This window comes from Silene latifolia, chromosome Y (genome assembly GCF_048544455.1).
Source record: "Silene latifolia isolate original U9 population chromosome Y, ASM4854445v1, whole genome shotgun sequence".
NCBI lineage: Eukaryota > Viridiplantae > Streptophyta > Magnoliopsida > Caryophyllales > Caryophyllaceae > Silene > Silene latifolia.
The window spans coordinates 412521892-412534593 of record NC_133538.1 but is presented as its reverse complement, the minus strand read 5'-3'; the positions used below and the strand labels follow the sequence as shown (position 1 = coordinate 412534593).

Genomic DNA, 12702 nt, shown 5'->3' with positions numbered 1-12702 from the left:
ATTACTGTGTGAACAGAAATAAAGTTTAACTGTAACAGACAAATGTGTAATACTAACGGACGAAAGTGTAATTTCAGAAAAAAATGTGTAACTTTAAAAGTGAACATGGTAATTGTAACAAACAAAAGAGTAATTGCAGAACGAAGTAATGAACTGTAAAGTGTAGTTTCAGAATGAAATCCAAAACTGTAATTGTAATTGGAGAAAGTGTAATTTTAAAAAAGAAAAGTGTAATTTCAGATTGAAATTAAAAAAAAGTGTAACTGTAAAGTGAACATGGTAATTGTAACAAACAAAAGAGTAATTGGAGAACGAAGTAATGAATTGTAAAGTGTAATTTCAGACTGAAATAAAAAACTGTAATATTGGAGAAAGTGTAATTTTAACAAACAAAAGTGTAATTTCAGACTGAAATAAAAATGTGTAACTGTAATGGTAAAAAGTATAATTTTAACAAACAAAAGTGTACTTTCAGTACGAAATAAAGAAGTATAACTGTTATAATAAAAAGTGTAATTCTTACAAATAAAAGTGTAATTTTATCAAATAAATGGGTTACAGGAACATGTTATGAAATGTGTATCTGTAACCCAAATAAAGTTACCTCTAAGTACTGTTGAATACAGTTGTTAATCATTGGACTATTGATAGATACAATTGAGCAGAATGGAAAACGAAAGCCGAACGAGGAAGAATTTTGCAAGGACGTTGAAGAAAAGTTTACCCCATATGTTGGGCAGGAATTTCTAGAAATCGAGGAGGCAGTGACATTTTATAAGATTTATGCTGTTGCTTGTGGTTTCGATGTGTGGAAATACATGACTAAGAGATGGCGTGGCGGGGAAATAAAATCTAAACTGTTGATTTGCAACCGAGAGGGATTCGCACATAAGGGAGAAATGGAGTGTATTGGCCTCCAGGATTCAAGTAGGAGACACAAAGTCAGGCGTGTTGGGTGGAAAGCGAGGATTAGGCTATTTATGAGGAATGACGAATTATTAATTGACCGATTTCACAATGGCCACAACCATGAACTTATATCTGGCAGAGACAGAGAGTTTCAAAAGTTGTCATGCAACATAACAGATTATCACAAAATGATAATCCTTTATAATTCAAGGGTGAGTATTCTAGGTATTTATTACTTTGGCTTTAAAATGACACTGTGTTAGGTTTGCTGAAGTTAGCCTTTTCCTTCCTAAAATTACAGTTTTGTAGGTTAGAATTATAATTTCTTTGGTTTGTTACAATTACACTTTTATTTATTACAATTACTATATAAATGGTTAAAGTTATACTTTTAAATATTTCTAAAAGATTGTCATTAATTAACAGCTGAAGATAGGAGCAACAAAGACCTACAAAATTATAAAGGAACATGCATGTTAATGGGTTTGAGAACATTGGAGCAAACTTAAATGATTTTAAGAAACTTCACAGAGATGTGAAATGCTACATTCATGAACGGTATGATCAGATGTTCGTGGACCACTTTAAGGAAATGGCTGTTAATAGGCAAGGGTTCTTCTTTGACTATGATGTTGATTCTGACGGTAGTCTTAGGAAAGTTATGGGCCGACGATATCGCTAGAAGGAACAACTCTGTTTTTTGTGATGGAGTGTCGTTCGATCCGACCTATTCCACCAATAAGCATGATATGGCATTCACACCTTTCACCGGGGTAGATCACCATAAACGATCAGTCACGTTCTGTGGAGCGCTGGTTGCATATGAAGACGCGAAGTCATTTCAATGGGTTTTAAGCCTTTTTTTGGCTGCGATGGGTGGGAAGGAGCCTAAGTATATCATCACCGATCAGGATACTGGTATTCTTAATGCGGTACCCCTCGTGTTCAAGACAGCGCGCCACCGATATTGTATGTGGCATATCATGAACAAAGTGCGAAGCAAGTATGGAGTGACGAGAGAAGATTGTTCTGAATTTGTAAAGAAAGTGAATGCCATTATATGGGATGAAGACATTGAAGCGACAGAGTTCGATGCAAAATGGGAAGAAATAGGCAGAGAACAAACAGTTAATAACATTGATTGGTTTAAAGAAATGTACGCTAAAAGGAAGCAGTGGGTTATGACACACTGTAGGGACCTAGAGATGGGGGTGTTATGAGGACAACCCAAAGATCAGAGAGTGAAAATAGTGTCTTTAAGAGATTTGAGAGCAAATCGGGAACGTTAGATGAGTTTTCGCTGCATTTTGACAGTGCGATGGAACAACAAAGACACACGCAGAAGAAGCTTGACAACGTTAACAGGCACACTTCGCCTAAAATACAGCGCTTCTGGCTATTGAGGTGCACGGGGCGCAAGTATACAGTCATAAGGTATTCGAGGAATTTCAAGAAGAGGTCAAGTACTCAATCGATACTTGTAAAAGTAGGGGCTTTTCCGAGGGAGACTCTTTAGAGGTGACAACTGTAAGAGATGCAAACAGGGACAGAAACTATCAGGTTACATACTGCCCAGGTATACTTGCCTATTGAAGTATACCATAATTGTGACTTATTGGAGTTACACAATTATTCATTACAATTACCATTTTCTTTGTTAAAATTACACATCATAGAGTTACACACATGTTAGTTAAAGTTACACTTTAGTCTGTTATAGTGACAGTTTTTCTAATTGTGTAAACTAACAATTTTCTCTATATTGTTGATCTAGTTACATTTAAAGCAACTTGTAGCTGCAGAATGATTGAAAGGAAAGGCATTCTATGCCGGCATGTTATATGGATTTACTCATCGAACGGACTTAAGACTATTCCAGATGGGTGTGTTGTTAACAGATGGTGTAAAGATGCAATCCGCTCTAAAATGTTCGATTGTAATGGTGAAACAGCTGAGGACGTTGATATAATAGATGGAAAATAGATTGCGATGTCAGTAATGTGGTTAGAGATTCATCAGACAGTTGGGATGCTTATGGGCAAATGCAAGGTTGATGTCGACAACTTTTCTAGTCTAATTAGAGAGTTCAAGGAGATAATTTCACCCTTAGGATCACCATTGAATAAACAACAACAGTTGGAGCAAATTCTTGGTTGTTATGTGAGTCAGGAGGTAACAATTTTGCCGCCTAAAAAATCTAAAAATAAGGGAAGCGGAAAGAGAATGTTGTCGCTTAAGGCAAAAGCAGTTGCCTTGGCAAGGAAGCCAAAACGCATGTGTAAAAATTGTTAGCGATTAGCTAACCATGACAAGAGGAACTGCCCTAATCCTTTTGCAGAGCACCCACCATTGTCACCTTCATCAGAGGAATCGTCGGGAGAAAATGAAGAAGAAGATGAAATCTTAGAATAATAACTATTCCACTGTTACAAATATTTTGGATGTATTATGTATAATTTTCACGGAACATCAAGCTGTAACTCGTATTTTGTTTAGACATCAAACTGCAGTGAAGTCAACTGATACCCGTTGTTATTACAATCTATTTTGTTGAAATATTTTGTTTTGGACTAAACTATTATAAATTGTAACATCAAAGTACTGTAATTTGCAAAATCACAATTAATCTGATTGGAATAACAGTTTTTCTAGTTAGAGTTACAATTTTGAGGGTAAAAGTTACACTTTATCTGATTAGAATCTGCATGGAATTACAGCTTATATTATTAGAATTACACTTTATCTGATTATAATAACACTTTATCTTATTATAATTACACTTTATATGATTAAAGTTACATTTCATCTCTTGTAAAGCCTTATGACATAGCTACAAAAGGGGGATATTACATAAATATTATTTTGAAAAGTAACACTGTCTTACAAAATGGGGAAAGCTACCAATAAGGATCTGCTAACATTGTTTGACAAAAACTAACTGCCTAATGAAACCATGTATGAATAAGATGTTTACATAGACAAGGCGATATTACAAAAAAATGTTAACCACCAGCTTAGGATCGTTATTTTTTTACAACGACACGGGATATTTTACGCTTCAGTTGTAATTCCTTCCACAATTTTTCTTTGTTGTTAATAAAAGCTTTGACCTTCTCGGGGACACCTTCACGTATGACATTCATGTCTTCTAGAACGAGGGTAGCTAATAGCTGGATCACCAAATACGCCTTGATTTCTTCTTCTCGAGGTCGACATGCAGAAAATGAACACCCTCATATAATAGCATTGCCATCATGGTGAATAGCCCCGACTCTGGTTTGTTGAGAGTAGGTGAGCATCCGCTAAAAGGTATCTGGCGGACCGCATATTCTGGATTTTCCCTTCCTCTGGTTTGATCTTTGGTTTGATCTCGTAAATCCAAATAATCACTCACTATTCTAGCCTACATATGTACGAATTTACATCAAATTCTGATTAATTAAAACAATTTTGTTTTGAAGAAGATATTGGACGGCAAATTACAATTAGACGCGCCGCCTTTCCCATTGGTGACTTTTGCAAATCAGAATGCCGCTGGTGGTCAATCAGGTCGATCGAACGTGATTTGTGATTGATACATACACATGCAAAATGGTCGTCCATGCAAAATGGTACAAAGAGTAAATCCGTCTTCAAGTTGACGGTTTGCCCACTGTCCACGATGAAGGTGTCCCAAAGTTGGTAAAGCTTATCATAGATGCTATTAAATTGTGTGCCTGCCTGCTCAAACGTTCCAAACAATACCAAAAGGAGCTCCTAAAGAGGCAAGGAGTGAACATGATTAATGTGTTAACTTGTAAACAGGCAAGTAGGGAAATAATAACTCTATATCCGCATAAGTGTAACTCTAAATCACTAAATTGTAATTCTAAACAACTAAAGTGTAACTTTAAGAAAGTGTAACTGCAACAAACAAAACTGTAACTCTAACCAACAAAAGTGTAATAATAATGGATATCAGAACCAACAAAGGTGTAATAGCTATGATGCAATGGCTAATGGCAGTACCATGTGACGTATACCGAAGAATGACATCCTTGCCTGATCGCCATATTCCTCCTTTTCCAAACTGTTCATCAATATCGACCAATACTCGATGACATTCAACGACATATGATTTTGAGGGGCCATGGACATAATGTCAGCTCTCCGAAGCGTTGCGTGCCGGTTGTACCAAACCAGTTGTTCACTGCACTCATAATATTAAACCACGCTTTAATAAAAATACACTCAATGTGAAAATAACATGATTCAAAGTATTATTTTTTCACAACAACTGACCATTCCTCAAAATTGTGGTCATCTAACAAGAAATAGTTAGTAACATGCTTTCTCCGTTGTTTAATATCCTTGATTAAATCTTGGTTGTTCTGGAGCAGCTTCGACACAACATGTGTACTATAACCACCTCTACCACAGTCGAGCAAGAAGCCCAAACCGTCCCCCTTTCCACGAGGCTGGCTCTTAACAGAGGAGAGGGCTTTACCCGATGGAGTCCGTATGGTGACAGGTGTCGCCACCATTGCAGGCTCTTCAGAATCAGGAGTGCGGGCCCGTTTTATGGGGCTCAGCCCTATGTCACCATCTGTTTTTATCTTACCAACATTCAACTTCCTCGTCAATGGATGTCCAACAACCTCTTTGAAACGACCAATCCGACGCAAGATGTCTGGTCTGTAACTGTTAATGTCACAGAGGACGAGGGTCGCAGCAATCTCAGCACGGTACAGGTCCATAGCCTCCTCTTTCCCGAGGTCACATTGAAAAAGCTTCCCGCGGTAAAACATCATATGTAGAATCATGTAAACACCATAGTCATTTTTCGAAAACCCTTTGCCTTGCCAACTGAACTCAATGTTTACGATCTTAAACCCGCTAACCTTTGAGCCCTTAGACAGACCTTTCGACAGCAAATACTTCCCCATTAAGTTTGCATGAACATGAATACGCGTCAATGTGTTGCGAATATGGACCATCAAGCCAAAATAAAGAAGTCCTAAAATATTGGACATCGAAAACTAACCGAACTACGTGCAATCCCTCCGTAAGGCAGCGTTTCTATTGGGTCATCGTATTTTCGGTTGTCAAGATAGTCAATCTGCTCGGTTAAAAAGTTTATGCAGGCACAACTGTAATGATCACCGTCACCAGATAACACAGGCAGAAAGATCTGCATTATGTAAACCGTTAGATCAACAAATGTAGTCCGTCATAAATCCTACAAAAGTGTGAGTGTAATTTTAAGCAACAAAAGTGTAATTTTAACAGATAAAAGTGTAATTGTAACAGACAAAAGTGTAATTTTAGCACAGCTAAAATTGTAATTTTAGCTGACAAAAGTGTAATTTTAGCTAACAAAAGTGTAATTTTAGCTGACAAAAGTGTAATTTTAACAGACAAAAGTGTAATTTTAAGAAACAAAAGTGTAATTTTAAGCAACAAGATTATATGATTTGATACATACCATGTCCGTGTCAAGCTGAAATGGTGTAACACAGGTTTCAGCCCAAGCATCCCAGCCACCAAAAATGTCTTCATCTTTGTTCAATACTTATCCAAGCTTTCGGGCCTTCCAAATATCCCGCGCGGGGTCCTTTTATTTGACAAATGAAACAGTGTTTTAGTGTGACTTATCATAAAGTTACAGTTAATTGGTTACTACTATAATGAAGGTATATGCTAAGTATAGCTTTCACAATTAAAAGAGTAATTGTAATCAGAAAAAGTGTAACTTTAACAAGTAAAAATGTAATTTTAAGCACAATCAGAAAAAGTGTAACTTTAACAAGTAAAAATGTAATTTTAAATGAAAAAGTGTAACTTTAACGTGTAAAATTATAATTTTATCCACAAAAAGTGTAATTTCAGCAACTCAAGATAAATCTCACTATTACTGGAGTAATAGTTTTACTCAACCACAAAAAAAGGATCACTTACAATGTGACTTAGGCCAAAGAAGCAACGGAAAATGTCCGAAGGTTTCATGATGTGGTTGAGTAGCAAGAACCAACCATCAATAACACTAGTCATGATTTCCTCTCCAGGATTCAAAGTTGCAATGTCTTCCCGGGTTATGAAATAAAACTCGCTAAAGTGTACCAATTGTTCCCTACAACAAAGACAGTTAATTAGGGAAACCAAATTTATTAAATTAGAAATGATAAGGGCCCCTTGCATAATATAAGTGACTTACAAATGGTTAAACGCATCTGATTGATTAAACACATAATCAATAACATATTTCCTGTCGCTAAACACTGGCGCAAGGAGCTACTGACTGAATGTCAGGCTTCTCGTATCAAAGCACTGATCAGGAGCAGATGCCCCACAGTCAATAGAACACCCGAGGTTCTCAAATACGTGATCCATGCACGGTAAGGGCTCGCTCGAGTGCAGTAAGAATGGATGGTGGCTAAGATCACTATGAGGGACGTACATTGCCAGGATAGGAATCTCCACCTTTTCTGACTCTAATAGTACAACATATGTTACCTCGCCATGATCGATAGTCCCTTTATTTTTGCCGATAACCCCATCGAATGCCTCATGTAATTCTGTTTCAGAAAAGATTGTGCTTGTAAACTCCAGAGACTTGACGGCCGCATCCTCCGCTGCCGCGTCTGTAAGAATAAGAGAAAATGTCAGCAGACCGACAAATCATAGTTCGTGAAGGGTTTCATTTTCAAACAGGGAAAAAATTGAACTACTAAATCAAAAGTGTATAACTTTATGAAAAGAAAATAAAAACAAAGAAAGTGACACATTAACACAAACAAGTGTAAGTTTAACAAAAGAAATAGTAATTTTAGTAGAGAAAAGTGTAACTTTAATAAAAGAAATAGTAATTTTAGTGGAGAAAAGTGTAACTTCATCCATGAACAAGTAAGGTGCCACTTCAAAACTCTAAAGTTCAATGGATTACCTCCATGATCCTTGCCGCATCATCCACCACATTCTCCACCACCTTCTGATAACTTACATCCATAATCCCTCCTGGCTGATTGAGAGCATCACTAGATATTGGGGCCCCTTTATAAGCGTCGTTTAATTCTGCGCTAGAATAGACGGTACTTGTCCATTTTATGCCCATCACATCCTTTTCCTGCACTGAATTTGTAACTTACGGCACCTCGTCAACCTTTAACGACCTCTTACCAGACACGGTGCATGTGCCGGGTACAGGTACCTCTCCAAATATTTGAGTTTCTGCTACGGCCTGTTCAGCTGTGCGCTCTGCTTCACTATGCTCAGCAGACAAAAAAAAGAACTGAGTTACAGGGATTACATTTTCCTTGAACTTAGCTTCCACAATTACATTCTCCGCTTCTTCAGTGTCCACGCCAATAGCCCCCATTACCATTACAGATTTGGGGTCCACTTGTACAACCTCGTCTAATTGCGCACTAGAATATATGGTACTTGTCCATTCTAGGTCCATATCAGCGTTACGCTCCCCGGTCTGGTCGTTATCCTTATCCAGCTCAGCATTCGTAACTTCAGTCACATCGACAGCCATTCCCAACAACTCAGCGGACACGTTCGAAGAGGCTGGTGCAAGTACCTCTCCAGTTCCTTGAACTTCTGCTACCGGCTGATCAGCTAGGCGCTCTGCTTCATTAATCTGAGCAGTCGAAAATAAGAACTGAGTTACAGGGGGATCAGCCTCCGTGGACTTAGCCTCCTTAATTTCCATATCTGCTATCTCAAGCTCCCCAGCAACTAAGTCCTTCGTAATTAAAGGCTGCTCTTGTTCCTTCTAAGCCACAGACATCGCATAGAACTTCTTCTCAGCTTTATCAACCTCTTCTTTTGTGTAAAACTCTTCAAGAGTTTCACGGTCAAATAATTTTGGTGCCTCTAAAATTGGTTCACCAACGTCCACCTCCTTTTCAACTACTTTCCGCCTTTTGTAAATGACACGAATTTCCCGGGTATTAACAAAGTCTAAATGGTTATCGTTACTCTCATCCTCTCTGTTAGCAGCTTCCTTAAATTTAGCCGTGTTGTAAAATTGCACCGCCTCCATAATCTGTTTTGTAGACACTTCGCATGCTTTATCACTGTCTGGTTCATCACATTCAAGTGTAGTGGCTACCCCGCCTTCCAAGTCTCTGCCAAAACCTACATGAAACTCTTCCTCGTGCTCCTCATCCTCATCCCCCACACACTCACCATCCTTCTGATCCTCCCCCGCCTTCTCGTCCTCCTCATCCCCTTCCTCCTCCTCATCACCATCCTCCTTTTCGTCTCCCTCATCCTCACCCTCCTCCTCGTCTCCCTCATCATCCATCTCCTCATTCTCCTCCTGATCCTCTGAACTAACTATTCCTGACCCACCTTGTTGCAGCACAGGCTCTGATTTCACAAAATCGTTTATTCATTCAGCTATCTCTTGCATTTCTACAACATATTCCTTCATCTTTTGGCTTTGAAAGAATGATTAGGTGCATTGTGTAGCGGTGGGATCACTTGAATAATTCAGATCTCCTGTTAACCTTTTGAGCGTCATGGCTGCATCTGCATACCATGAAAAAAAGATGGTAGCATTCCTCTGCAACTTCAAATAAAGCTCATGGACATCCTACACTCAAAAAGAGAACAGAAAAGGTACATATAAATTAGAAGTTTATAGAGAAATAATATAACTCTAACAATAAAAAGTGCACTTCTAGTGCAAAGAAGTGTAATTACAACAGTACTAAGAAAGTGCAACTCTAACGAAATCAATTGTAATTGTAATGAATAAAAGTGTAATTTTAACAACAAAAAATGTAATTTTAATGAAAGAAAGAGTAACTTTAAATAATAAGTGTAATTATAATTGACAATTGACCAAAGAACACTTACATCAACAGCCTGAGCTTTCAACTCCTCATCATCTTCAACACCGAATGGGAATTCAATCTCGATGAACTTCTCCTTCTGGGAAGTGGAAGCCAGCTGTTTTGCCGCATCAGTGACCACATTGCCAATGGCCAAAACTTTGTTATCAGTGGGGACACCACCAATGATTAACACTTCCTTTTCCAGGCATCGAGGATACTTGACCAAGGATAATGTTTGCGACCCAAACGATTATTGTCTAGCTTACCATGTAACCTTGCAGAAAGTGTTTTCCGGTCCCAGTGCTTAATGAGAGGGAGGTTGTGGGGACAACTCTTACCACGGAAATCATAACGTTGAAAATACGTAATCATTAAGAAAGAGGTACACCCAAGTGGGAACGCTTTCTTTTCCCCAACAGCTGTCGCAACCTTAACAATGTTTTCTAGAACATACCTACACCAATCATACTGCGAAATAGACTTCACATCTTCAATGGCTTTCAAAAGCTTGAAGTCAATCCCGCTGTATGAAGTTGGAGTGAGGAATGATGACATGGTGAGCAGAACAAACAGCCTGCAAAATTGAGGCCCTCCATCTTTGTATTTACTTTAAGATGTCTTTGAAGACAATTCCTGAATTTAGCCCCTCGTTACCCCTTTGAACATTGTATGCTTTCCGCCATTTGTCTTTCAAACGCTTGTTCTCTGGCGCTTGAGAATCCTTTTGGCGGCCCGTAGGTACTAGTTCAATGGTTTTAGTGTCAAGCGGTAACATGAAACAGTCATATACGTCAGGCTTCGTGACCACGAACTCTTTCTGTTTAGATGCCCGGAAAACATACGAGTCATCGCTAAATGCATTGAGAAAATCTTTAACATAACCCAATGGATATGATTTGAGCTTAAGCTCCAAAATACCTCCAAAGCCAATCCTACGTACCGACGCTCGCTGAGCATCATTCAGCTTTTCGACCAGCTCAACAAGCTGCTTCGGGCGGCACTTGACAGACACCCTAGAATTTTTGGTTTTGCCTTCTTTAGCCTCCTCATGGTCTGACATCTGGTGAAGAAAACAAAAATTAAATTACAGTTAATTGATGATACAACACAAAAAAAGTGTAATTTTAAACAAAAAAAGTGTAATTTTAAGCAAGAAAAGTGTAATTTTAACAGACAAGTGTAATTTTAGCTGAAAAATGTAATTTTAGCTGACATAATTGTAATTTTAGCTGACAAAATTGTAATTTTATCTAACAAAAGTGTAATTTTAGCTGACAAAAGTTTAATTTTAGCACACAAAAGTGTAATTTTAGCTGACAAAAGTGTAATTTTAGCAAACAAAAATGTAATTTTAAGAAACAAAAGTGTAATTTTAGCAGACAAAAGTGTAATTTAAGAAACAAAAGTGTAATTTTAAGAAACAAAAGTGTAATTTTAACAAACAAAAGTGTAATTTTAAGCAACAAAGTATAATTTTAACAGACAAAAGTGTAATTTTAAGCAACAAAAGTGTAATTTTAACAGACAAAAGTGTAATTTTGAGCAACAAAAGTGTAATTTTAATAGACAAAAGTGTAATTTTAAGCAACAAAAGTGTAATTTTAACAGACAAAAGTGTAATTTTATAAGAAGAAGTGTAACATCACGGGTTACAGTTATAAGGTAATAAAGACCAGTCAATTGTTCTGAAATCATCAACTAAACCAATAATAATGAACCTAAACTGAGAAAAACGATCGTTCATAATGTATAAATTTTCATTCAAACTAATATTATTAGAATTAAATTTAAAATGTATCAAAATTGGAAAACTGCCTATAAACATAACAGTAATACAACAAAATAGTAATCTGGGTATGTAAATGTGCTAAAATATCTGGGTAATCTGAATTAATATGAACATAACAATCAAAATACAGTAGGCCAATACAGTAATCCAACAGAATAGTACAACAACAATGGCGAATACATAACAATGGCCAATAAAGTAAACTGCAAATGGAGAAATTTTAAAAAATGGATAATCTAAATATATGAAGAAAAAAACCCATAAAACTCTAAAAACCAAAAAAACGATTACCTTTATAACCTAAAAAAAATTAATTGAAATAGACGATAATGGTAAGTTGCAAGTGAGTGAAGAAAATGGAGAAGAAACCAATAATCAGGTAACAAAAAAGCGATAGAGTATGGAGATTTTGAGAGCAATTTATTTTTGAGACAACTGATTATTATTGGGGTTTAATTTGGGGAGGAGTTTATTTTTTGAATAATTGAGTGCAATGAGAAAGAGGGGGGAAGGCAATGGGACGTGTATGATGGTTGATTGACTACCTGCATGCATGCTCATGACCTATGAGAGGTAGGATGAGAGAGGTAATTACAATAGCCATTAGAATAATATTATTAGTTGCTTTTTACTTTTAATCTAAGCCATTCATATGCAAGATCTAAGGGTACATAATAGTACTTATGAACTCACTCTTAGTATAAGGACTTAGTTGATCCTAATAAAAATATATATATATATATATATATATATATATATATATATATATATATATATATATATATATATAGAGAGAGAGAGAGAGAGAAGTTCATATAAGTCCCTTATATTATTTGAGTCCTTAAGTCTTTACTAGAGCCTTTGGATTAGCTAAATGGACCGTGTAGATTTGCTTGCTTTATAGGCTTATTAGGCGTGAAAATAAAAAAGGAAATAGGTTGAGGAGGAGAGAGAGTGTGTGTGTCAGGGAGATTGCTTATTACCGACTGTATACACACATTAACATGAAGACTTGTTCAACTACCTTCCTCAACACAATACTACACAAACCCCACCAAAACACAATTTTAAAAAACCTCATCCTAGCAATGCGTCCTTCCTGGCGATAATTTTTAGCAAATAAAAATCCTACTTTCTTCCTTTATCATCTTCCATCATTACATTAAGAGGACAACCAAG

General features: G+C 36.9%; 1 protein-coding gene across 1 annotated transcript; it reads left to right on the top strand.

The window, feature by feature from the left end:
• The first annotated feature begins 1658 nt into the window (after positions 1-1658).
• LOC141632339 (protein FAR-RED IMPAIRED RESPONSE 1-like) lies at positions 1659-2892 on the top strand. Its single transcript, XM_074444894.1, has 3 exons — positions 1659-2100; positions 2297-2485; positions 2684-2892. Exons 1-3 carry the CDS (start codon positions 1659-1661, stop codon positions 2890-2892), a joined length of 840 nt encoding a protein of 279 aa, XP_074300995.1.
• The last annotated feature ends 9810 nt before the right edge of the window (positions 2893-12702 follow it).